The 22,582-nt window shown below is 37.7% G+C and overlaps 2 protein-coding genes across 8 annotated transcripts in view; both read right to left on the bottom strand.

Moving 5' to 3' along the window:
* ICE2 (interactor of little elongation complex ELL subunit 2) overlaps positions 1-5,194 on the bottom strand; it is a 67,669-nt gene extending 62,475 nt beyond the window's left edge. For 4 of the 6 annotated variants that reach the window (XM_060005863.1, XM_060005862.1, XM_060005865.1 and 1 more), the window contains exons 1-4: positions 5,050-5,163; positions 4,624-4,849; positions 3,984-4,118; positions 1,692-1,796 (exon numbers count right to left, since the gene is read on the bottom strand). In XM_060005863.1, coding sequence (XP_059861846.1) covers positions 1,692-1,796; positions 3,984-4,024 — 146 coding nt within the window. In that variant the 5' untranslated portion in view covers positions 4,025-4,118; positions 4,624-4,849; positions 5,050-5,163. Of the gene's footprint in view, positions 1-1,691; positions 1,797-3,983; positions 4,119-4,623; positions 4,850-5,049 lie in introns of those variants that run through there. The other 2 variants (XM_060005864.1, XM_060005866.1) reach the window with 2 other exon arrangements.
* A 9,619-nt stretch (positions 5,195-14,813) lies between these two features.
* Positions 14,814-22,582, bottom strand: part of RORA (RAR related orphan receptor A) — a 183,694-nt gene continuing 175,925 nt past the window's right edge. For both annotated transcript variants that reach the window (XM_060005861.1, XM_060005860.1), the window contains exon 10: positions 14,814-21,846. In XM_060005861.1, the coding sequence (XP_059861844.1) occupies positions 21,682-21,846 (165 nt within the window). In that variant the 3' untranslated portion in view covers positions 14,814-21,681. The remainder of the gene's footprint in view (positions 21,847-22,582) is intronic.

Raw genomic sequence — 22,582 nt, 5'->3', positions numbered from 1 at the left:
ATAAAGGGAAGGGTTTTTTTTTCCATCCTGTTTTTTTTTTTTTTTCCGGTACACGGGCCTCTCACTGTTGTGGCCTCTCCCGTTGCGGAGCACAGGCTCCGGATGCACAGGCTCAGCGGCCATGGCTCACGGGGCTAGTCGCTCCGTGGCACGTGGGATCTTCCCGGACCGGGGCACGAACCCGTGTCCCCTGCATCGGCAGACAGTCTCTCAACCACTGCGCCACCAGGGAGCCCCCTCCATCCCGTTTTTTAAATTGATTCTCCAAATCTGTCTTTTGGCTGGAGAGTTTAATCCATTTAAAGTAATTATTGGGAGGGAGGGACTCAGCAATGTTATTTTGTTAATTGTTTTTGGTATGTCTTATAGATTTTTTGTCCCTCATTTCCTCCCAGCAAGCATATACAAGTATTTAAAGAAGTCTAAGTACAAATGAGAGAAGAGCTAAGAAAGCAACTAGGAGGGAATGTGGAACCCAGGGACTGAGATGGGACAAACTTGAGCATGTTTAAATATTGGTCAAGAGAGAACAAAGAGGGACTTCCCTGGCAGTCCAGTGGTTAGGACTCTGCGCTTCCACTGCAGGGGGCATGGGTTCGATCCCTGGTATGGGAACTAAGATCCCACAAGCTGAGCGGCATGGCTTAAAAAAAAGAGAGACAGGAGTTAAGAGGGGATGCTAATTGACAGAAAGGGTACTGAAAAGGCAGGAAAAGATGGGGTCCCATTCCATGCAGAGGCTACAAGTATGATTCCTCCATTGCAAAAGGAGTGGAGAAAGGATGAAAGTTAAAAATTAAGCTCCCCTAGGGGAGCCCCCCAATTCCTCATTTGGCATATTTTCACTGCTTTCTAGTAAACTTGATTAGTTTTAAGATTCATCCACAATAGAGTTGAAACAGGTAATCACAAAGGAAAGAAGAGCTGTTACAGGCAAGTAAGCAGTGAGAAGGGAAAATCATCACTTAATAGGCATTTTCATACCAGAAAAAAACTCTATGGCAATTTGGTGGTATCTATTAAAATATAAAATGTTTATAGAATCTGCCCAAACAATTCAATTTCTATGAATTTATCTTACAGAAATAATTACAAGAACTTTATAAATGTTACTGTTTAAAATCCCAAAGAAAGAGGAACACAAACATTTTGCAATGTAAAACTAGCTAAAATAATTAAAAGTATCTCTGTATAGTAAAATAATATGCAACCATTAAGAAGACTGAGTTAATGTAGGGGCACAAAATACCCAAACTATTACTTTAAATGAAAAAAGCAAATTGCAAAACAGTTTTATAGTGTTTACAGCATTTTACAGCATTTATGGTGTGATCCCCCACCCCTTCTTTCGGCCATGCCACACGGCTTGTGGGATCTTAGTTCCCTGACCAGGGATTGAACCTGGGCCCTCAGCAGTGAAAGCACAGCGTCCTAACCACAGGTCTGCTAGGGAAGTCCCCCCATTTTTGTTTTAATATGTATCTGTTCATGAGTGGAGAGAAAGGTCTGAAAAGATATATATGCACACCAAAGAGTGGTCACTTTTTGGTACTAAGTTCTTCTATTTTTTAATTTCTACATTTCTATAATTTGAATTTATCATGGTGGATATAGATACATATAAAACTTCAACTATCAGGAAAATAACAATCAAATATGGAAATAAATAACCAAATAAATAAACATATTACCTGCTAGATAAAATACACAGTTCTTTTAAACTTGGAGCCATGGAATGATCTTTATAATTTTCTCGAGAGAAAAATGTCTTAAGGCCATTTTTGGGGGAAACATCCCTGTAAAACAAAGTAATTTACTTGAATTTGACAATTCAAAATTTCATGCTAGATTAACAAGCATAATGGTACAATTGTAATTTAAAACTACCTGTCCCCTACATCCCCTTTCCCAGAAAATCACCTCAATAATTTTAATTCCATGTGTGAGTTTAGATGTTTTACTTCTTGGATAGTTTTTAACCTAGGCCCATTCTGAAATTCTCCAATTCCAACAATCAGCCTTGCTTTTTCCTTTAGTACCCAACTAAATGCCAGAGATACTTGAGAGTTAAAGACAGAACAGACTGAAGTATCATAAAGGGTCTATCAGGGGCAAGGCTCACCTCAGGCTCTGTGGCATAACATTAAGATGTTTGATTGCTGAAAGAAAATGCTTCTTAACCTATTTTTGTCTCATTCACTATTGAGCTCAGCCAAAAAACACTACAAAGACTGATTATCCAACGTTTTTTGTTAACTTGGCAAATGTGATAAATGGTGTGCCTCTACTAAAACTACTTGCAAGGTCATATATGATTTTCTATACTGTAATTAATTTACAGACTAACATACTATAGTCAATGCTTTCTGTATAGTAAGCATCCAATAAATGCTGGTTGAACGAAAGAATTTAAAAATTAAACACACTGAGAACAATTAATCTAGGGAGAACAAAAATTAGAAGGTCCTTTTCTGTAGAAAAGGACCATTCCAAGGACTGTAATACTGTGCAAAGGCTCTAAACCACGTTTGGTTTCACAATGTCAATGATATAGAAGAGCATCTGTTCTGCATTTGAACACATTTTTTATGGCAAGGAGCATAAATGTGCGTACCTCTTAAAACTTACAACAGAAAAATCTAGTCAAATGGCACCTTTGGCTGGCCCATTACTAAAATGGGAAATTCTCGCATATTTGCTCCATACTCATTTCTTACTGTTTTAAAAGTGTTTATCTAAAAACAATAATTAAGGTATTAATGATAAATCTAAAAAGTCTTATTTGTTATGCACCGGGGTAGTTTCTTAGTACTTGCTATTGTGCTGTATCTGTGACATCTCATTAAATTCTAAAGTTTTTGCATAACATACAAAAACAAAGTCATGGGCCTCAGGAATTGTGAGCTCCTTGGAGGAAACACTGTTTTCAATAAACAAATACTTATTGAACACATATTGATTGTATTTATTTGATAAACTTGACATGTTACACTTTGTAAATTTAAGGTGTACAGCATGTTACTTTGATAACATTTCTATATTGTAATATGATTGCCACTGAATCAATATTTATCACATTACATAATTATAGACAATATCATTGTCTATATGCATTATACTAGAGGATGTAGTGATTGAATCTTCTGAGTCAGGTACTATTTCAGTCATCTTTGTAATCTCTTGTAACTTTTGTATTCTCCTCCGCTAGCACACTCCTTCGCTAGTAGAGTAGATGCTCACTAAATGTGTGTTAAATTGATCTAAAGCGGCACACGCATTAGATTTCTACATAGCCACCATATTACTTAATAAAGTTCTCTATTTGTAAAGTTCTCATACACTTCTAAAATAGTCTATGCACTTATATTATGACTTGATATAGATTCCAATATAACAAAAAGAAGCTTGCCTATTCTTAAAAAAAGGTTCTTGAACGCAGGAAAGTTCCAGCATCTCTCCTTTACTAAGATCAACAATAAATACATGATGGAGTTATACCTAGAAGCAATCTAAGTGCTGAATTGTTATCACTTTAGGAGAGGAAGTGCAGTCAAAGATAACTCAAAAGTGCCAAGCAGGTGTAGATAAGAACGGGTAGGGCTTCCCTGGTGGCGCAGTGGTTGGGAGTCCGCCTGCCGATGCAGGGGACACGGGTTCGTGTCCTGGTTCGGGAAGATCCCGCGTGCCGCGGAGCGGCTGGGCCCGTGAGCCATGGCCGCTGGGCCGGCGCGTTCGGAGCCTGTGCTCCGCAGCGGGAGAGGCCACAGCGGTGAAGGGCCCGCGTACCGAAAAAATAATAATAATTAAAAAAAAAAAAAAAAAAAAAGAACGGGGTAGATGAGAATGGGGTAAACTCTAAGCCACTGTACTTATCTTCTTTCTGTTTCCTCCAGATCTCTCCAGGCCAGACACCCTCCTTTCCTAATGCAGCCACCAGACCCACTTCAATCCTCTTTAGGAGATTACAAACAGATGTGACTCACCAGTTCAGCCTTGGTTCACCCATGGCCATCATGGAGCTCATATTCCTAGATTTCTGCTTCACTCTAGTTCACAATTCTGCTGCCTGGCAGTGTAGGCTCCTAAGGAGGCAGGATGTCTCTAGAATTTTCACTCAACTGAGGAAAAAACCAAAGGTCAAGAACAAAAGCAGGTGACTGGCTGGACCAGATACTGTTAACTCAGATGAGTCAAGAACCTGTTCCTAACCACCTCAATCGACACAGACACGTAAAATAGAAAAGGGCAGACAGACGAATATTCCCAAGGTCTTTGAGGCAGAACAGCGAAGCTAACATAGGATCAGTCCTTCTCCATTTAACTTATTCCAGGAACGTCACGAAAGAAGACCGAAACAGAATGGTGTTCTCATTGCTCACATACAAGATCCCAGAATTGGGCTGTATGTCTTGACTCAGTCCCCTGCCCCGACTCCCTTATTGTCAAAATAAATCTTGCTTCCATTTTCCCAACCATACATTATTATGGGGCAGATTCTGGCAAGCAACGAAGGACAAAAGCTATCTGGATGTCAAGAATCTTTCAAAGAGAACCTCACTTTTGGAGGAGACTGAGGGCCAGATAACTTAAGTGACATTTCACGGGATCACTTAGAGGACTCACCAGCACTAGAAATCTGGCTTGCATCTGGCCTGAACGTCAACACTGCATGTTCAGTGCTTCTCCTGCCACCCCGTGCGGATAAAGAGTTTGTGAGCAACGGACAGTCAAACGTAGGAGTCGATCTCTCAGTAGCGGGCGTGCCTCACCTGCTCCCACTTAATCCACCTCCCACGCTTCTGCCCGGTGAGGGGCTGGGGCGGGAGAGCCGATGAAGGCACAAGGAAGGCTGAGGGAAAGGGAACCAAAGGAAAAACAAGGTTCTAGAAATGCTGTAAATCGGTGAGCAAAGATAGGGGAGGGGACCGCGCCAGCACCAGGTTCGAAGGGTCCTGGCCCGGCCTAGAGGCCGCCATGTTCCCTCCTCCCGCCCCTCACAAGCGCGCCCTCCCCGCCGAGTCTCTGCAACAAAGCAGCCTTGCCGCCCACCTCGTGGTCCGCGGCGTCTCCGCCCCGAACCGCGACCTGGACCCTAACGAAACAGTCACACGCCCGTACAACCCACACCTCTCTGTCGCGCGCCTCGGGAAGGCCTTATTTAAAGGACATGGCCGCGCCGCCTCGGCCTTGCGTGGTGACGTCATCAGCGACGCAGCGGGCGGGGCCCGTGCGACTCGAGAGGGCCGTCCCCCGCCTCCCCCTCCTTCCCCCGCCCCCTTCCCGCCTCCTCCCCGCCCCCGGACTCCTGGTAGATTCCGCTGGAAACTGTGAGACAGGGGTTGCTGGAGTTCACCTTGAGGGCTGGGGGGCTATGTATTGTCCTAGAGAGTCCTCGACCTTGAGGAGATCATAAACTGGAAGGAGGACAGTACAGTACAGTACTGGAAAGACCCAGACTTGGTTGTGACCTTAAGTGTCTTAACTGACTCATCAATAAAATGGAGATATCATAAGCACCTACTTAGTAGGGTTTTTTGAAAGGATTAAATGAAATAAGGGATGAAGCTGTGCTCAGCACAGTTACCTGGCACGCAGTAGCATCTCCACTCCATTCTCCTCCCATTTTAGATGTCATTTTCTACCAGCGGTCACTCTGGCTCTTACACTCACTAAGTGTAAGATTTTCACTCACTCAGGAAAGATTTATTGAGCACTTATACTTCGTGCTTGGTGCTGCGTACACATAGGACTTGGAGCCAATACTGGTTTTTCCAAGAGCTTTTGATCATTGGGAATCTAAGATATACACATTAAATAATTACAAAATAAAATACAAAGTGATGAGCTACATAAGAAAGGTATTATAGAAAAGATTGTGTGAGTTCAGGGAGGGAGAGAAATCACTAGTGAGAGAAACAGAAAGCAGCTTTGACTAGCTAAAGACATCTACTGAGCACTTATGTCAGTTACCACTTTGGGCACTTGACATGTCAGCCCATTTGAAGAATTTGAGGTATGTGGATGATGGAAAAGGATGGTTCTACATAGAGACCAGCACAGGGAGCTGCATAAACCTACTACATGAACAGAGTCCAGTTTGTGTGCTAGCAGGAAAGCATGTTCTAAAGTTTAGAATGATTTGTGATATTGTTTAAAATTATGTTTACATAAAAATCATACGTATGTGAAAAATCTCCCTTGAATACAGGGACCCTTAGGTAATTTACTTTGCTTGCATTACAAGGTCTCTGAAGAGCAGTAGAGGAAAGGGTTTGGAAAATTAGGTTGGGAATAGAACACAGAAGACCTTATAAGCCAGAGTAAGGATCTTGATTTTATTGTATAAGAAATGGGATGCTGAGGGGAGAGAGGAGCTTATAAGGAGAGGAATGACACAATCAGAGCTTCTGTGTTTTAGGAATGTTTATCTGGCAATGTATTGAATGATTTGTAGGGAAGAGGCCACTTAGGAGACAGTGCTTGTGGATGCTTGCAAATCAACTGGTGCAGTGCCCAGCACTGTGGGGCAGCATTTCTTATTGGGTGAGCGATGCTGACTCACGTGCTAGGACAGAGATGGACATCAAGGCAGTGTAGAAGTTTAAGAATTGGGTACTATCTCGCAAAGCATGCAGTCGGAGTTGGGAGTCATGTCCTAGTCTTCAGTAACTGTTCAAGTGAAAGAGCAATACCATATGACATCTCTTACATGTGGAATCTAAAATATGACTCAAATGAACCTATCTACAAAACAGAAGACTCACAGACATAGAGAACAGACTTGTGGTTGCCAAGGGGCAGGGGGCATGGAGGAAGGATGGAGTGGGAGGTTGGGATTACCAGATGTAAACTATTATATAGAGAATGGATAAACAACAAAGTCCTATGGTATAGCACAGGGAACTATATTCAATGTCCTGTGATAAACCATGATGGAAAAGAATATTAAAAAAAAAGTATATATATATATATATATATATGAAACACTTTGCTGTACAGAAGAAATTTACACAACATTGTAAATCAGCTATGCATCAATAAAATAAAAATTAAATATTTCCTTTAAAAAAAAAAAACTGCTCAAGAATTGTTGAAGCACTCATGCTGCTGGGGTGCACCAGCCCATAGTAGTGTGGCATGGTAACGTCACCAGACATGGCCTGTGTTGAGATTACAGATTATCATCAGTTTGCTCTGGTCCAGTGTATCTGAGTGCCAGTGGTTACAAGAAGGAACTTTGGAGATTATGTAGTCCAACTCTCTTGTCTTCCTGATAAGGAGACTGAGGCCCACTTTGTCAAGTGACTTTTCCAACATTTACGTGATCAGTGGTAAAGCTGATACTACAAATCAGGTCTCATAACCTTTGCCATTAAAATGTTAAGTCTACGCATCCTTCCCTCTTTACACGCTACTTTGTAAACCAGAAGCAGTTTAATGAAAAGAACATGGATTTTTGGAGTCCGGCAGATATAGGTTTGTATCTCAGTTTTCCTGCTTACTGGCAGTGTGATCCCAGACATGTTGTGTTGCCTCTTTGGGCCTCAGTTTCCTCATCTGGGTAATGGGTGAGGTAATATCTCACCTACAGGATTGTTGTGAGGATTAGAAGTAACATGTAAAAATTTCACTACAAAGAGTAAATGCTCAACAAGTAGTAGCTATTAGTATACACTTTCATGCCAAAGACAAACAAGCAAATACATTTGACCACTCACGGTGGTGGTGGCATTGTTTAACAAATGATTATAATACAGTATAAACAGGAAATGATATACGCTGCCAACTAAAGAATGTCGCTCTCCATCTGGCTCTACAAGGATTAGGTAATTAGCCACTGTAGCCGTTGAACTGTAACACACCCTGAAAGGAGTTCAGGGCAGAGATCAGGAATGAGACACTCTGTGTTCTGGGTAAACTGGCAGAGCAAGCCTTTAGAGAGTTAGATATTTTCAGAAGAAATTTTTTATGAACCTGGATTCTTGCATCTTCCCATACTTAGAAAATCCCTAAAACCATTACCTAAGCTGTCTGTTCCTTGTGACTGGCAGCAACCTTCTACCGAGACATGTGCTTCATTGCACATACCCCACTTCGACAGAATCACATATATACTGACCTCTCCCCTTACCTCTTTGGAGCAGTTTCTCAGAGCTATCAGAGAGGCTGTGTCCTGGGCTATACTCCTCAGTAAGTCCCTAAATAAAATTGAAACTCATAGCTCTCATGTTGTTTCTATTTCAGTCGACCACACACACACACACACACACACACAATTATAGATTCTATGGGAACACAATGAGGAAGGAACTCATTCTGACAGACAATTTATAGACTACTTCAGAGAAAAAATTTAATTTATATTGGGTCTTGAAGGATGAGTAGGAGTTCACTGGGTTGAGAAGGGGCTGTGGTTTTGGGGGTGTGAAGAGCCCAGAAGTGTGAAACAGTGCTGCGTGTTGCAGGGAGGGGAACAGCTACTGTATTGCCTTGTGGGGGAAGTGGAGGCCATTGGACTGGACAGGGGAGGAGGGGCCTGAGAGGGTCTTCATGCCATGCTAGAGAACTTGGAACTTTGGACTTTATTCTCTGGGTGATAGGGAAACCACTGTGTGTGTGTGTGTGTGTGTGTGTGTGTGTGCGCGCGCACGCGTGTGTATGTGTGTGTGTCTGTAAAACAGCTTTATTGAGGTGTAATCTATGTGCCATAAAATTCACTCACTTAGTTATCATTCACTAATTTTTAGTACATGTACAGTTGTGCAACCATCAACACTACCAAGTTTTAGCACATTTCCATTGCCTTGAAAAATCCCGTGTGCTCTTTTGTAGTTAATCTCTCTTCCCATCCCCAGCCCCAGGACAAACACTAAACTGCTTGTGATTCTACAGACTTGCCTTTTCTGGACATTTCATGTAAATGAAATCATACAATATATAGTCTTTTGCATCCAGATTCTTTCTCCTAGTAGATTATCCATTTTTGAGGATCATCCACGTAGTAGCAAGCATTAGCAGTTGTTTTGTTGCTGAATAGTAGAATGACATTTATGTATATGCCCCAAGTATTTTATCCCTTCAACACTTGATGGATGTTAGATGGTTTCCACTTTATATATATATAGCTATTATGAGTAATATTGGTATGAACATTTGTATACAAGTCTTTGTGTGAACTTTGTGTTTTCATTTCCCTTGGGCAGATACCTAGGAATAGAATTGTTGGGTTGTATGGTAAATTTGTGTTCAACATTTTAAGACACTGCCAAACTGTTTTCCAAAGTGATTGTTCCATTTTATTCTGTGGATGTTCAAGCAGAAAAAAGATTTGGTTTCCATTTCTTCTAAACTGAGAAATAAACAAACTCCGGAGTTGAATGAGAAGCCAATCTCTTTTTGAAAGAATTGATAACAGTAGTTACTTGAGTTTATGTTTCAGTGGACCACAATTTCAAAAATAACTCTTAAAACTGCAAGCACCTGGCTAAGTGAAGTTATCAGAGTTGTTCTAGATGTGTATTTCTTTAGACCAAATCAAGACAGAGAAATGTGCAAGATCATCTATTTTTTATCAGTACCAAGTTATTTTCCTACCTCTCAGCTGACGAGCTTCCTTTGCTTGATCTGGGGTGAACTTGGCCTTGGAGAGTTTATGGCTGGTAACTACTTCACTCAGGGAATTACTTCATGAATTTACAATCATCCATAAGGCCCTTTCAAAGTGAGAATCCAGAAATAGCCCTCTAGCAAAGAGGTTTCAATCTAGTAATTGATTCAGAAACTAGTGGGGGAAATACTGTTGCCAATAGTAGTTTGTTCAAATCAGGCTTTTCAGCAATAAATGGTATTTCAAGTGGGGAGGAATTATTATTACTCCTGAAAACCAGAAAAATACTGGCTATGCTGTGTTTGGGATATACTGTGTCAGAACAGAACGGCTAAAGTATTCAAATTTTTCTACTCAGAAGATGATAATTTCTATAGTATATTTTGTTGTATTCTGTATAAGATTGTCCCTGGGCTAAAAAAAAACCCAGAAATAACTGTTCATCTGAATGCTGGTCTTCTTTTAAAATTTTTTTAAATAGAAGTATAGTTGATTGATAATGCTGTGTTAGTTTCTGGTGTAAAGCAAAGTGATTCATTATAAATAAATAAATATATATATTCTTTTTCATATTCTTTTCCATTGTGGTTTATTACAGATATCGAATATAGTTTCCTGTGCTATTCAGTAGAATCTTATTGTTTATGTATTTTATATACGGTAGTTTGTAATTGCTAATCCCAAACTCCTAATTTATCCCTCCCCCACCCTCTTTCCTCTTTGGTAACCATAAATTTGTCTTCTATGTCTGTGACTCTGTTTCTGTTTTGTAAGTAAGTTCATTTGTATCATATTTTAGATTCCACATATAAGTGACATCATATGGTATTTGTCTTTCTCTGACTTATTTCACTTAATATGATAATCTCTAGGTTCATCCATGTTGCTGCAAATGACATTATTTAATTCTTTTTTATGGCTGAATAGTATTCCATTAGATATATACCACATCTTCTTTATCCATTCATCTGTCAGTGGACATTTAGGTTGCTTCCACGTCTTGGCTATTGTAAATAGTGCTGCTATGAATGTTGGGTTGCATGTATCTTTTTGAATTAGAGTTTCCTCCAGATATATGCCCAGGAGTGGGACTGCTGAATCACATGGCAACTCTATTTTTAGTTTTTTAAGAAACCTCCGTACTGTTTTCCACAGTGGCTGCACCAATTTACATGCTCACCAGTGTAGGAGGGTTTCCTTTTCTCCACACCCTCTTTATGAATGCTGGTCTTTTACAGGTAGCACCTAACTATCCCACAGAGAGAAGGTAATGATAGCAGAAATAATTCCAAGTGGATAACTAAATAATTATTTATATTTGTCTTTACAATAAAGTGTGCATTTTATGGGAGGGGTAAAGAGAGAATGGTAGAGGATGGGTGTGAGACTTGTTAGGAGGTGACTATCATAATTAATTGTGAGGCTAAAATTAATTTTTGTTCTCTAAGCACAGAACAATTCATAGTTGAAGCAACTTCCCCCCACAAAGAAATCATTCTGGAATTAAAAATACTGTTTGAGAAGTCTATCAAGCAGATAAACAACAAATGGATTACTGAGACATGACTATACCTTACTAGAGTCAATATTTCCCCTTCAAAGGAGAGAAAAAAATCCAGAATCAAAGTAAACACACAAACACTAGTTTGTTAGCTCCTTACATCATAGATAAATGACATTAGCAAAAAACGGGATTTTTCTCCAGCTCACAACTGGTGGTACAGGGCCAGGATAGAGTGCCTGTTAATCTAGCAAGAGGCTTCTGCCACTCTTGGGACTCTAGGCTTGCCTTCAGAAAAGCTGGGGATCCATCAATGTGATTCACGACATTTGTTATACGCAATGACTTTTGGGATCATTTCAAATATTTATTTTATAAAGTGCAAGAGACGCTTAGGTACTATAGATGTGGGTGGAGGAAAAGCCCAACTCAGTTGCCTTTGTTCTGACTTCTGAATATTTTATAATTTGAATGTCCTTGAGATTACTTTGGAAATAATTTATGATGAGGTTTTGCATCATTAAAATAGTGTGATATTTAGCTGATGTTAACCCTGTTAGTTTACTCTTATCTGATCTACTCAAGAGAAGGGGGTGGGGCTGGCATGGTACAATGACAGCCCAGTAAAGCCAGATTTTTAAAGTCTTTGGCATCATTAAAGTCTTTGGCATTATTCTGACATTCTATTTTAACGATTTCTAAAGCAAAAATGACAAAGTGTGGTGTGCATTCAGGATTTCTCCCCTTCTGCACTCAGGACAGGTATCACTGATCAGTCATGGCCCTCCTTTAAGAATCCTCAATTCTGCATTTCTGGCAGCTACTATCAATCAATAGACGTTAACTCACAAGTTGAAGTTTCTTTCTCTCCCTTTTCTGATCAAAGGGTAGTTTGATCCTTGTATATGTGTTTTGTCCCCTGCAAAATAGAAATGAATTATATGTTTTAAAGTACTACACTATACACCAGTGCTTCCCAAACCTTAATAAGTAAACCAATCACCTGGGGATCTTGTGAAAATGCACATTCTGATTTAGCAGGTCTGGGGTGGTGCCTAGGATTTTGCATTTCTAACAAGGTCAAGGTCGCGGGTGATGCCAGTGCTACTGGTCTGTGGACCACACTTTGAGTAGCAAGGTTCTACTACTCCATTCTCTGGAGACAAGATGTAAGTTAGAAAACTGTACAATGCAACTCAAGAACCAAGAAAAAAGAAGAAAAACAAGGCAAGTGTTCCATTAGAAGCTGAAATTTTATTATAGGATAACAGTACATAAAGCACATCTAAAATTGATGTGTTCAATGCACTTTTAATAAAGGTAATGTAATATTAAAGGTACAGTTTCTAAGTACAATATAACAACATTCATATTAGAATGAAAATCGGAGTATTTAAAAGACAACATTAAATCTCTCTTTTTTTACAGCTTGTATGTACAAAATGAATCAAAATATTTTTTTTTAAATTCAGGACTCAATAAAATAACAAACAGCTGGAAATAAGCAGACTACTGTAAGAGTGAATTGAAAAGAAAACCCAATGTAAGTGAAAAGTTGGATGATCCTCTAATAAAGATCATTAGCAAAGTTTTAGTACAATACTATTTTTAGGATTCCCATAAATGGCTTGCATTTTTAGTGTGGCAGAAAAAGAGTTTTTACATACTGTACACAAAACAGACAGCATATATTTATAGGTACAGTATTACTGTTTCCAAACTTGCATGTATATTTACAGAAGGCTGAGTTTGTTACTCACAGAGTTTTGTGAAATTTGTGTGCTTAATCCTCAAGACCTACACACAATTAGAATCAGCATTTCATGTGGTCTTTTAAAATGTGGCTTTAATACTTAGTTGTAGAAGAAAGTTTTAACCATAAGGCTTGGCATACTTTATAAATTTTCCAAAACAACCCAGGAAAAAAGTCTGAATTGGGGCATACTTTTTGTCATTTAACAATGATCAAATGCTGACATGTTCTGGCCATTGTGCAGACACAAAGAGATACAATCTCTATCCTCAGGAAGCTTAGGATACTAAATGGTGCTTTAAAAAAAAAAAAAAAAAGGTTTCAATTCCTTTCTAAGCGAAGCAATAAGGAATGACGTGATTTGTATTAAAAGAGATTTCTCCCTAAACTGTAGCCAATTCACTTTAAAAGGTTAACTATTAGCATTAGCTCTCATTAACCACATGATTGCATTTATAATTAAGGTAACAGCAACTCTTCCATAAAAATGGAAAATGTCTAGAATTGTGGGTAAATATTCAGTGCATGGAAGCCAATAACCATGGCTTGAGGATTTATCACCTTCAATTACAAAAAGTGCAATAAACAGAAACATTTGCTCTATATTTATAAATTGCTCAAAAATCTTTGCTAAAGATCTTACAAATTCAGTAATATTACAGAACAATTCTAATCAATATTTAATAAGGTTAACTACATCCTTAGTTAGATATTTGATATACTTTGATTTTTTAACAATGCCGATAGGTCTTGGAAGAACAGGTGAAAGAGTTTAACTAAGCTCATTATTAAATGACTTTTAAAATGAAGGTCCTTCACTCAGTTCATGGAACTGGTTGAGGTCATGTTAACACGGAACACCCCTTGTCAAAGTTGCTTTATGGTCAATGTTCTGCCATGATATCGGACGTCTATATACTTCTCATGGCTCAGGTAGGAGGGGAAAGGTTTATTCTGCCATCAAGCCACCAAGGATACTTTATATAAGTGCCTATTATCTATAATAGGAGCTAATACATAACTCTGCCAGGTGCCAATAATAAGGTGCCTTAGTAAGAAAAAAAAAATATTACTCCATTAAACTAGAGTGTTTCTTTAGGACCTTGAAGGCCTGGCAAATTATTTTTCAGCTTAGGAGATATGGTATAAAGCCAAGTAGCAAACATAAAGTAAGTGCTAATACGTTTTTATATATCCATATTTACGAACAAATTCACCCTATAGATGTCAAATATCCATACTAAGGAAGTAATTTTATCCTAATTAAATACACTCTAGAATAATTTATATAATGATATTATGTATTTAAGGAGAAAAGCATGTCCCAAATCCAGCACTCTGATACAGCTGCCAGTTGGGCACAGGTAGAGATATATATATATATATATATATATATATATATATATATGTATATATATATATATATATATATGTATATATATATACAAATATATAGTTATACTCAGTGAAATTAACAAGACCCAAAGGTGGTATTGTCTAGGAATAAAAGGGGTTTTTTGTTTGTTTGTTTGTTCACAAAAGTAACTTATCTAGCACCACACATCAGAAAAACACAAAAATAGCACACTCTAGTTCTAAACAGCTATGTCTAAAATAGATTATATAGTAAAACCAGTATCATACAGCATATTGTGGATTTGATAAACAGATAAATATTTGCACTGAGTAGGCTGTTTATAATATAACATTTTCTTATCTATACAGAATGAAAGCCAAAAAGTTAACTGTATAGAGATGTGCAGAACAACATTAAATATTATGACTCAAAAGCAGGGACGAAGGTAAATTTGAAAGAAGAGTAAGAGAGAAAATGTTTACAGGCCATTACAAGTTCTTAAGTTAATAGTAAATAAGGAATCAATTGCTCAAGTTGAAGAAAGCAGTAAACAAGAGATTGCATTTACATGCAGATGTCTAAAATTTGTATTTTTTTAAGTCTATGCACAGAAGTCATTTGTTTTATTGCTTGACATTCAGTTATGGCTAGATTATTTAACCTATTTTTTTTTTTTTTTGTACTTTGGAAACAAGAATATTGTTAAAGGTGCCATAAAAATGGACAACATTGAAAACGGTTTGCAAATAAACCACCTAACACTGCAGTTCTTTATACATATTAAAAGCCTTGTCTGGGGTTTGTCGTATGTTAAATATATTTAAACTGGGAAAATATGTTGTAGCTTGAAGCCTCCCATTGGCCCAAACATCCAATACAAAAACACATCTCCACAAAAGGAGCAGGCAGACAATACAGGTACATTTAAAGAAGCAGCCAGCTAATGTCCTAATGTTTAAAAATTTACCACTGTTTTATATGAGATTTCAAACCATTGTGGATAAGGAGAGAGTTTTGGATTCAGGAAGATGTGTACAGTACATACGGATTTTGTGTGTGTGTGTGAAATCAGATTCACTATATTGCTCAAGAATTATCTGCATTTACATATGCAATCTGTTCAATGATAACCAAGTTCCTAGAGATAGTATTCATCCACATTAAAGTAATAACGAGGGAGAACGGAATCACACACGAATACTGCAAAGAATTTAGTTGCTCTTAGAGAACAACATAATGGCACGTGCAGCATGTCAAAGCTAACAGCAAGAGATCTTTCATCAGTTCTTAGAAGGGAAAAAGAAGTGTGATATTACTAATGTGGCAAACACACTAAATGTCAACAGCAAACATGGATTTTCTAGGCATCTACTTAATACTCTCATATTCACCTTCTTAACATAAGACTCCATGTTATGTTGCATTGCTGAAAAAACATTGTTTCTATTTGGACTGAATATTCTGTCATTCATTTATAAATAAATAAATGACTGAATGTATTTATTGCTCTAAGTTCTGAAGGTCTGGTTAAACATGGAGATTCTCCCCCCATCTACGATGTCTCCTTGGTATGAAGCCAGGCTTCTGGATTATTTTAAAAGCTGTACTGAGAGCCTGACAAAAATGATCACAATTACACAAACAAGCAAACAGACCCAAAAGTGAAACCAACTGCTTTGTAAAGAAATTGCTTGCCAGCCTGCTCTTTTCTTAAGAATAAACAGTAATAGGAAGGTCTCTTTTGTCCAATCTGGTGGAACCTCTTTAACAATACTACTGTTTTGGGAATACAATTAAGATCCATATCACAGACTTTTAGTAACAGATGAAGATTTACTGTTGCAATTGCATTTATAGGCATATAATTTGATCCACAGTATAAAGTTGTTTTTATGGGGTTCTGCTGTGTCATATCTTTGTAAGTAAGAAGTGGCAACCAAATGTTATAATATGTATGTCAATAACGTCTGTGTGTGTATATATAGATAGAGAGATAGAGAGAGAGAGAGAGAGAGAGAGAGAGAGAGAGAGAGAGAGAGAGAGATACCTGCCATTTCCCATAGTCTTTATCATCAAAACAAAGTGATGGTTTCTTTTTAATCTAAACACATGGAAAGTTATCCCAAATTTTGCTTTTCCATGGTGGTAAGAAAACATGTAAAGCTTCTTCTGAAAGTATATTCTAGGTGTGCAAGAACCAAAGCCAACAATTACAGTGATGTTCATTGACCTTATGGAAAGTAATATATCGAAATATTACTTCTAAAATGTTTCAAAAATGTAAAATGTAACACTAAAAGCTGGCTCACATTGCTGTTACACTGGTGGGTTTTGTTTGTCTTTAAACATTAGCTCTCGTACAGATTACAAATGCGGTAAGTAGAAGAATCGTGTTACATAAAGAGATTTTTTTGGTTTATTTCTAGAGGAGAACATGATGAAAATGGGAGTTATCTGCTGGTATTTGGGGAAAAAAAAACACAATGTTTCATCTTTTACCTCTCTCACTGCACTGATAGGTAGGGCTCTCATTACTGCTTTAAAAAATTTTTATCCATGCTATATAGGATTTGGAATAATAGTTTTTAACATATAATGCTATAAATATATTTATCAAGAATATTTTAATTATTAGAGAAATGGTAAGTGGAGTAGGCAGGACTGTACTCTGAATGATGCTCTTTGTTGATATATGACCTATTAATTTATCTTTTGAACATACTGGCATCACTTTGTACTGCTTTGGAAGTTATTCAATGTTTTTAAGCATACAAGACTGAAGAACGCATACATTCTGAACAAAACAAAATGAACAACAGTGAAGTTTATACACACGCGCAGTTCTACACAGTTCACTTGTGCCTTGGAGGGATAGTATTATCATTATTATTAACAATACAAAACACAATTTTGTCCCAGTAGTACTGGCCACCCTGTTTTAAGAGTTTTAGAAGATCCCTGAGCACATTGTTTCTGACTCTTAACCCCAACTCCAAAGTGATAGGGCTTCTATTGTTGATATCAAGATGGATTGTCATTCACAGTAAGTCAATTGTAAGGTGCTTATTTACCCTTTTCTTTCACCAATCAGCACAAAGAACTGTCAGAAAATAACTTTTTATTATTATTATCTTCAAATAATAGCACTGGAAGGACACATGATTTAAACAATCAATGTTTGAAACAGTGGCTTTAGGATTATTATCTGGCTGCCCCTCAACAATAACAAGTGATTCAGTCGACATTCCTTAGCCAAAACCAAAAGGCAAAAAACCCACAAAAAACAAAACAAGAAACAAAACCAAAAAAAACTGTACAAATATGTATTTTTCCCTGAGGGATCAAGGTACACCCGCAAGTGCTCTATGTACATATTGCACTAGAGAGGAATGAAGAACATGTGCAAAAAAGCAACAATGAGAGAAGCTTACATCCTACTTAAACCTTTTCATTAAAGATTCTACTAGGTTGTTTTGCAGTTTGGAATGTCGGAACACAAACAGCTATTCCTTAAGTCTAAAACTGAAAACACGTATTTCTACTATGGCACATTCAATGAAATAAAAAGTTTTCCAAAGACAGATAGACAAATTCCATCAAGAAAATAATACAAAGTTTGTTTGTTTGTATTTTTTTTTTTAGAAAATTACATTACTTTCTTTCTTTGTTTCACATTACAAAATCTTTTTTTTTTTCTTTACACAAATCACATTTTATTGCAGGAATATTTCAAGTGCCATCAAATATTTATAGAAGGGTTAAAAAAATAGAAGTCTCTCTAAAGTGGTCCAGACAAGGCTTTGTAGAGAATAAATCTTTTTTTTCCATCTTCTAGTTTTGATTTAAGTATTTTGAATACATTTTCTTTTCCATTGACACTTAGTAGCCTAGAAGCGGTTCGACACACACACACATCATACACACGAAAACCATACACACAGACATAAACACACACACACACACACACACACACACACACACGCTCCCTCCTCATCTGACCCTCAGCCCACCCCCATACACTCACAGAGATCTGAATATCCACACTATAAAGAACAACCAAACTTAGAAGCAGTGTCTTAAGTCATGTTTTCTTTAAGTTAGAAAGGGTGAATTAGGATGCTGAAGACTTAAAAAAAAAACCCACACCTTTAAAGCAAATTGGGATGCTGAACACTTAAAAAAAAAAAAAAAATCCGTAGCTTTAACCGCAATTTGCAAACTGCCCCCAAAAGCACTTTCACCTGCACTTTTGATTTCATTGTGACCACGGCCAGTTTCTTCACAATATAATGCAATCATTTGGACACCACTGTAACCGAAGGTATTCAGGCTCTGTGCAAAAGCCTTATTTACCCTATGTTAAAATATTGTATAAAAGGCATTACAGCAGCCGGGATAACAATGATGTGATTCCAATCTTTAAAAGACTATTGGACATTTAAGATTAGGAAATTTTAACTATAAGAACGATTAATAATAATTGTTCTATATCACCAAGTATTTTGTGTCATCACACAGGTGTTTCTATAATAAGGAAGAAAATAAAAATACAAAGTTTTTCACATCCTTCTCTGTACCTCATATTTTTTTCAAGAGATTATTATTTAACTTCAGATCCCAACTTCGATCCGAATAATAGTTGTTCCCTCATTTCACCTAGCACGCCTCTATTACTCTCTACTCTGTTCCTACACTGTCGATGTACTTAGTCTTAAAGTCTCACACCCTGTATTTCTTTCACAAAGACCTAGTAGCAGCATCATGTCAATGTATCTTGGTTTACTCTAAAAGCAATGTCACCATGGTGTGACTATTACTGAGATTAGAGCTTTTTTTTTTTTTTTTTTTTTTTTTTTTTGCATTAGGTACATGCAAAATCCTTTCTGGGAAAAGGAATTTAAGTTCAACATTGTGTTCTCTCTCACCCTCAGAGAAGTTCAATTAGCTCTCATCATTTCACAAATGGACACTGGAATTAGGTTTAGTTGCTCTTTAATGCGCTAGCACCTGAGGCTGGTCATATTCAGAAAGCTTTGGTTAAAAAGAAGTTAATAGACTTTAATAAAACCATCCCCAAATTTAGTGAATCAGAATGACAAAAAAAAAGAAAAAACAAACCAAAACCAAAATAAAAACACACCATTTCCCCCCAAAGGAGAAACAACAGGAAAAAAAAAATGGATAAATAAATAACCGAACTAAGCTTGGTACTCTTTTCAGAGTATAAATACTATTGATCTTTCAAGGAACTATGCTTATTTAAATAAAAAATTTGATTTAACCCTTCTTGCCCAAATATAAATACTATATGCTGATAGTTACCTCTCTATATAAAGTCCCATAAAGTTTTATATGCTTGTAAGAAATTTAAGTAAATATTACTCTCGTCTTCTGTTTATGGTGAAACCCTTACTATATTTTTGAAAAAACAATTTTTTAGATGTCATTTAGGCTTCATACACACTTCGGTGTGAATAATCCCGTCCCTGTTTCCAAGTCCCTCAGGAAACAATTCAGAAAGCCAGTGGAGTTAAAAACAGAGTGGAGGGCTCTGGGAAACTCGTGCTTGATGACCCAGCACGACAGCAGGAGCCGAATTCCTGCAGAAGATTTGGAAGGGACCCTGGTGGTAGGGGAGATGCTTTCTTCGCTGTAACCGGGCTGCTTGGAAACTCCCACCTTTACACTATGGGAAATGTTCTCTTTTCTATACAAACATGGTCTTTGATGGCAGACCAGAAGTTTGAATCCCACTCCGAGTGTGACTAAAATCATCATCTAAATGCCTACATCCCCAAAGGTCACCTATTTTAAAATATGCACACTTGTCTAACAGACTGTTCCTTCTCTCTTCCCCCACTGGGAATTGTTAAAAAAAAAGCCACAAAATTAAACAAAAACAACTCAATATTTCTCACCTGAACACAAAAGCCAAACAATCTTCTAAAGATTTAATAAAATAAATTACAGTCCACAGTTTTCTAGTGAAGATAAATACAAAAGTAAATGTTTGCAGCTTGCATCGACTTCACTTTAAAGGTTTAAAATATTTAATACTTAAATAAGAGAAACTGGTTCAACATCGCACGCCTCCTTTGCCCTCCTATCCATTGACTATGAAATATGGAGAACAGTGTTCTAGAATGACACCATCTAGAGGCAGTTAGTCTAGAAACCATTCACTCTGAGATAAACTCTCAGGGTTCCTAGATTATACCAAGAACATAAACATTCACAAAGTAAATGCTTCATGTTTTCACATGGGGAGTGTGCATTTGCTCCAGATATAATCTTTGGGTCCTTCTTCTAATAAAAGCTAGATTCTGATAAATATTCTGGTTACTGATCTGTTCTTAAAGCATAAGAACTCCAAGTTGAGGCTGAGTCTATATAACTACGCAGCTGTGCAAAATGAGCCTCCCTTCCCCTGCCTCAATGAGGTGGCATTTTCAAAAGCTTTTAAAAAATACTGTGCGCGAGGGTGTAAGTCCACAGCACCAATCAATCAATCACTCAACTTTGTATGAAGCATAAACACATCTATCCTTAAACTGACCCAAAAGCAAAGTACAATTTAGGGAGAGTTCTGTTTCTAATTCCAAATTCATGTGTAAAAAAAAAAAATTAATCCAACAGCGTGATTTCTAGATATGACCAGCCAGTCTTTTAAAAGTAATTGTGTAAACAGCAGCATAAATACCTCCCGACGTACCTTCCAAGCCTTCTCAGTTAAACTTGTGTTTCTGGTGCACATGCGACACGACAGTGAACACGCTAGCATTTAATTTAAAGAAAAAAGGTGCAAAATGAAAGTGCCTTATCAATTCAACAGGAAAAGCTACACCAGTAACTACATTTTATATTAATTAAAACAATATATAAACAATATCTCTTTTAGCTATATATAGTCTTCATGCCCATTTACCCTGTAATATATTATAATGCTATTGTTGCTAGTGCTATGGACCCTTTTCGTGCCATCCTGCTGACTGGCAATAATCGGTGAAAAAATAAAAACTTCCTTCATGAGACAAAGAGCAAGTTGTGCAAAGTAATGCCGCAACCTCCGCTATGCACACCAGTCACCGATTAGTGCTGGACTCTCTGTTGTTACCGACAGATGTAGAAAGTCTGTGGGCAGTGAGCTACAAAAAAAGGACATCCTCTGACTTTAGTACCCGCCTTCTGTTGTAAACAGAGGTCAATGATCAAGAAGTCGAGACAGAAAAAGGGTCCATATCTGTAGGCATAATGGAAATCATATGCATGAGAAAAACAAGTTCAACTTTTATTTGTTTTCATTGTTTCCCCTCCTTTGCCTGACCCCGATCACCAAAGGATGTGCAGTGTGTTGGCGCTCCAGGTCTGTGCAGGGCCATATAAAGTGTCTCGGTTAATTTGTTTGTTTGTTTGTTTTTCATTGTTTGGACTTCAGACATTCTAGAAGTGCTTAGGTGATACATTTACCCATCAATCTGCATTGCTGGCTCAAATTCTGAAGTGAACAATTCCTTGTATAATGGAGGAAAATGAAGTCGCACAATGTCTGGGTATATTGCTTTAAACGCCATTAGCTTTTCTGTATGTCGTCCACATAAGGCTCTTAATGTAGACACCTTGCATATTAACTGTAAGTGGAAAAAAGGACATAGGGTCAGGAGAGAAGAGACGTGAGAATCAAAAATCAGGGCATCTGGATCATCTTCAACATTGTTTACAACGGTGAAACACACTTGAAGCAACTTAAACGTCTAGTAATAGAGGAGGGGTAAAAATAAATGATGATATAGTCATATCACAGAATACCAGGTATACATTAAATATGATTTTGAAGACAAATAATTTATAACCCCAAAACATGTTCATAAGCAAAAGAACCCAAGTGTCTCACCTCCTCCTCCTATTCAAACATGCTTTTTGCTCTACCATCCTGAACCCCGCCCTCTAGCACTGGGGAAAAGGAAGACATGTGGTAATAGAGAAGTGGGAAAGGGGACAGCCACCAGTAGGTGAGGTCACTGCAACTAGAGATGATGGCATCCCCTACATATTTTATGCAAAATGAGTACTAGTCGACTCCAGTGACAACAGGTTTCTTCTGGAGAAAGAGCTCTGCCTAGAACAAAGCAATTCTGGGTCTGAGCAAAAGGCCCTGACTGGAAAACAAACAAAAAAAATAGTCAGCAGGCCTGGTGGAAGTCTCAGCATTGACTATTTACCTGTTGAGTATAATAACATGACTTGCAAAAATGCTTTTTAAACTCTAAAGCACTGAACAGCACAAAATATTTATTATCTCCACCCAGAATAATCCTAACAAACATTTTCACCAGAGCATCGATCTTGGCCAGGTGTTAGGTGCTC

The sequence above is a fragment of the Delphinus delphis genome, chromosome 2, assembly GCF_949987515.2.
Source record: "Delphinus delphis chromosome 2, mDelDel1.2, whole genome shotgun sequence".
NCBI classification, from domain to species: domain Eukaryota; kingdom Metazoa; phylum Chordata; class Mammalia; order Artiodactyla; family Delphinidae; genus Delphinus; species Delphinus delphis.
Note: the sequence above shows the minus strand (reverse complement) of the source record. Positions and strands in the feature narration are given on the sequence as shown.